Here is a 3,892-nt window from a genome sequence, read left to right as displayed (position 1 = left end):
AAACAGGTGCCAGGAAATTAAAATAAACGAATGACGTGAAAAGGATGGGTTGCAGAATGGAAAAGCTACAGCCGAATTTGTTTTTTTGAGCACTTCTAGGAACATACCATGCTGATTATCTATCTATTCTTTTTTTTACCCACTTGTTAATACTGTCATCCGATTGCCACTTTTTGATTCCAACATATTACATTTTTAAAAAGGGTACAAACCACAGTATGCATTCAGTTTGTGTATGTGTGTTTACATGGCAGAGAGAGTAAGGTGCAACAACCACACGTATTTCCAGCCTGTGCCCAGAGGCTGGGAGTGGACACAAAGTACGTCAAAAACGTAAATATGCTGTACATATGTCAGTATGTATGTGCTGAACTATGCCCATGTTACTGTATACAGTCCATGACATGTATCTGCAGCGTGTCCATATCTGGAGCCTGGTACTGACACTTGGGACAACATAAATCTGGCAGCTCCTCAGCTCCGATCGCCCCCTGATCACCGACTGGTATCAAACCCTGATTGCGGAACGAGGGGGCAGGGGGCACCGTGTTGAAAGCTGCACCGGGGAAAGAAAGCATGTTAAAACAACCGCTTACCAGAAATCTGAATCTTGTCAGCATCATCAGTACAGTAGCCCACTACTAAAGCCATTTTCTTGTTTATGCATCGGTTTCATAGATAAAGCTGAAATCAACCAAGCCAGCCTATTTTCACATGTAAATAGGTGAAATAAGGGTTTATTTCCACCAAACCGGATGATAAAATGACTGTTAAAGGTCCCATGGCATGAAAATTTCAATTTGTGAGGTCTTTTAACATTAATATGCATTCCCCCAATCGGCCTGTGGCCCCCCAGTGGCTAGAAATGGTGATAGGTGTAAACCAAGCCCTGGGTATCCTGCTCTGCCTTTGAGAAAATGAATGCTCAGACGGGCCGATCTGAAATCTTGCTCTTTATGATGATGTAATTCTGCACCAAGGCTGAATTTTGGGAAAGAGACGTCAGATATGGTATCAGGGCACCACTAAGGTCTATATAAAAGCATCCAAAAAGCACCATGTCATGGGACCTTTAATGCAGTCTGGTGGGTTTGGCGATGGTGATTTTGAGGCTGTTTCATTTTAAACATAAAGGATCTATCTATCTAGGGATCCAGATTGTAGTCAGACACTTAGAATAAGAATTTGAGCATGTCTGTAGCAAAGGTAAAGGTTTCACTGCTGTCTTACCTAATAATGGACCAATTTTAAAGACTGTTGTTTCCATCAGTCCCAAAAAAAAACATGAGAAAATAGAGTCGAGGTTGAACAATACCGAAGTTACCCTGAAGTTGATAAGAGCTTGAGAGCATAGAGAAGTCTATGAGATAGTGGATAAGATAACCTGTGACTCGAGTGAGAAAAAGAAGTAGCGGCAAGTCCTGATCCTTGTTTTACCGTAGTCACAGTAGAAGCTTTGTTAAAATTATGATTATTAACTATATAATCTATTTTTACAATATGTAAGTTTTCCAACATACTTCAAATACAAATGAGTATTACTTTACATCTATGTGCATATTTTTGTGCATTTGTGTGTTGGTTGTGATGTACCTTGTGGAGGGGGAATGTGTGGGGCCCGTGTTGGAAAGTCTTCCAGGTGTCTCAGCTTCATTTGCTCCATACTTGCGCTGAAACAGAGGACAAAGAATACTCTAATGTTTAATCCCACTTTAAAAGATGTCTAGAAATAGCAATATTTCTTATTACGCAGAGGGAAAAAAAATCGTAGATACACCTCTAACTTCAGAAATGAGGGGTCAGTGATGACGATGTGCCAACAGCTCTGCCTTTGATGACTGCAGCAAAGCTATACATTAAGTGTAAAGTCACCTTGAGATGCTGATGCAGCATTTGATTAGATGGGCATGTATACATGTAAATACATGTATATGTAGCCTTGGATCAGAAATTACATGAATAACAGTTTTGAAATTCCCTCAAAATAGCCTATCGGAGCTCACAGCCAGGTAAACCGAGCTATCAACTGTGTCCGCATGATCACATTCAGGACACAAATAATTATCAGAGTGAAAATGGAGGGTGGCCTCTAGCTCACCCAGTGAGAGAGCGTGTGCCCCATGTAGGCTGAGTCCTTTGCAGCGGCCTGGGTTCAAATGCGACCTGCGGCCCTTTGCTGCGTGTCATCCCCCCTCTCTCTCCCCCTTTTCCTGTCTATCCACTGTCACTAATTAAGGGAAAAGCCCCCCCTCACAATTAAAAAGAATGAAAATGGGTCTTCGGTGTGCTTTACCCCACTTTCAGATATAACTTATTTTTTATTTTACCGAGATGTGGCTTCCTGTTTGAGCCTGTCAATCTCAGTCAGGGCCTGAGTCAGCTGATCCTGCAGCTCCTCCTTCTTCTGGTTCAGCTTCTCTCGTGCTTCTCGCTCTGCGAGGAAATCGGCCTTGTAGATCTCAGCCTGAGCAAACACAAAGACAGTGTGAGAGAGAGGGAGATATACCGTTATTCAATGTATTTGGCTAAATCTAAATACATGGAGTTTATTCAAGATCCAGGTGAAGAGGTGAAGAAATGGCTCATCGACAATCAGAGCTGTCAACGTTACCATTGACAACTCTAGACCTGCTCTTGCTGCCCTTTGGTGGCTTTTTGTGTGTGTGTGTGTGTGTGTGTGTGTGTGTGTGTGTTCATATCTTTGTCTGACATTTGTCTGATTGTTTTATTGTACATTTTAGCTTAATAGTACTTTACCAATTGTATTGTAATTTTTCTATTGTTATATTGTCAATGTGCAATTTTCTTTTCTTTTAGGGTGACCTTTAGCATCTGTCTAGGGACTGCAGATGAAAAATAGCTTTTTAGCTAATTCTGGCGTATTGACAGAAATGTATATTAATATGCGCTATCCTTGTAATAAATAAACAAATAAATAAAAATAAATACTGCAGGTGAGACCTTTCTATTGATGTAAGAAATTGACATTTAAAGGTGTTCTGTTTTTTCCCCTGTATTGTGTGGTGTGTGTGTTTTTTTTTTTGTGTTTTTTTTTTTTTTTGTTTTTTGACAATGTCCTTTTTTTTTTTTTTTTTTTTTTTTTTTTTTTTTTTTTTTTTTTTTTTTTTTTTTTTTTCTTTCCTTTTTTTTTTTTTTTCCCTTTTTTTTTTTTTTTTTTTTTTTTTTTTTTTTTTGGAAAGGTGTGTGTGTGTGTGTGTGTGTGTGTGTGTGTGTGTGTGTGTGTACACAACTGTTCCGTGTTCGAAAGGGTCTAGCTTTGCTGTCTTTACATGTTGGGTCAATTTTAGCCAGAGCAGCTTATGTCTCTGAAACTGGAAATTCACTTGTGAACGTATACAGTATAAATGCCTTGGACTGTATAATAGAAATTGAAATAAACTTGTTTTTTATGACGGTTTTATTTTATAAGTTAGATTCATTTAAGATTAAAAGCTTACTAAAAGACATCGAAACAATCCCTATGCGATAATAATAATACATTTTACTTGGTGGTGCCTTTTAAGACACCCAAGGACACATTACAAAACTTCACTAAAAACATCAATACAAGCACAACAAATTTGGCATAACTCTGTAGCAGACAGGTGGCTGTTAAGTTATTATCTTTCCAAACAGTGCTTATATAGGCTCTGAACTGAATACAGCAGTTAAAAACACCACGACGCAGTGCCCTAACTGCACAGAGATATGAACTGTGATGCAATACTTACCTTTAAAAAACAAACAAACTACAAAGTCAGGGACTACGTATTTTTAACCTGAACTGAATGTTGGAATGAGTAGAGTGACTTGTGTGCAGATAGGCTCAACAGCTGTGCATCTGTACTAGAGTGCGGATCGGGCCGTATTTTTCTGTCCGAGCCCGGCCCGC

The 3,892-nt window shown here is 39.2% G+C and overlaps 1 protein-coding gene and 1 long non-coding RNA gene across 10 annotated transcripts in view; one reads left to right on the top strand and one right to left on the bottom strand.

Moving 5' to 3' along the window:
- Positions 1-3,892, bottom strand: part of ikbkg (inhibitor of nuclear factor kappa B kinase regulatory subunit gamma) — an 18,056-nt gene that overhangs the window by 522 nt on the left and 13,642 nt on the right. For all 9 annotated transcript variants that reach the window (XM_032522026.1, XM_032522031.1, XM_032522029.1 and 6 more), the window contains 3 exons: positions 2,328-2,464; positions 1,594-1,670; positions 1-556 (listed from right to left, as the gene is read on the bottom strand). The exon at positions 1-556 is cut by the window's left edge and continues 522 nt beyond it. In XM_032522026.1, coding sequence (XP_032377917.1) covers positions 384-556; positions 1,594-1,670; positions 2,328-2,464 — 387 coding nt within the window. In that variant the 3' untranslated portion in view covers positions 1-383. The remainder of the gene's footprint in view (positions 557-1,593; positions 1,671-2,327; positions 2,465-3,892) is intronic.
- The window catches only part of LOC116693234 (uncharacterized), a 23,020-nt gene continuing 20,095 nt past the window's right edge, over positions 968-3,892 (top strand). Inside the window, exon 1 of the long non-coding RNA XR_004332871.1 lies at positions 968-1,030. This is a non-coding gene — a long non-coding RNA (uncharacterized LOC116693234). The remainder of the gene's footprint in view (positions 1,031-3,892) is intronic.

The sequence above is a fragment of the Etheostoma spectabile genome, chromosome 7 (genome assembly GCF_008692095.1).
Source record: "Etheostoma spectabile isolate EspeVRDwgs_2016 chromosome 7, UIUC_Espe_1.0, whole genome shotgun sequence".
Classification (NCBI taxonomy): domain Eukaryota; kingdom Metazoa; phylum Chordata; class Actinopteri; order Perciformes; family Percidae; genus Etheostoma; species Etheostoma spectabile.
This window is presented reverse-complemented; position numbering and strand designations above follow the sequence as displayed.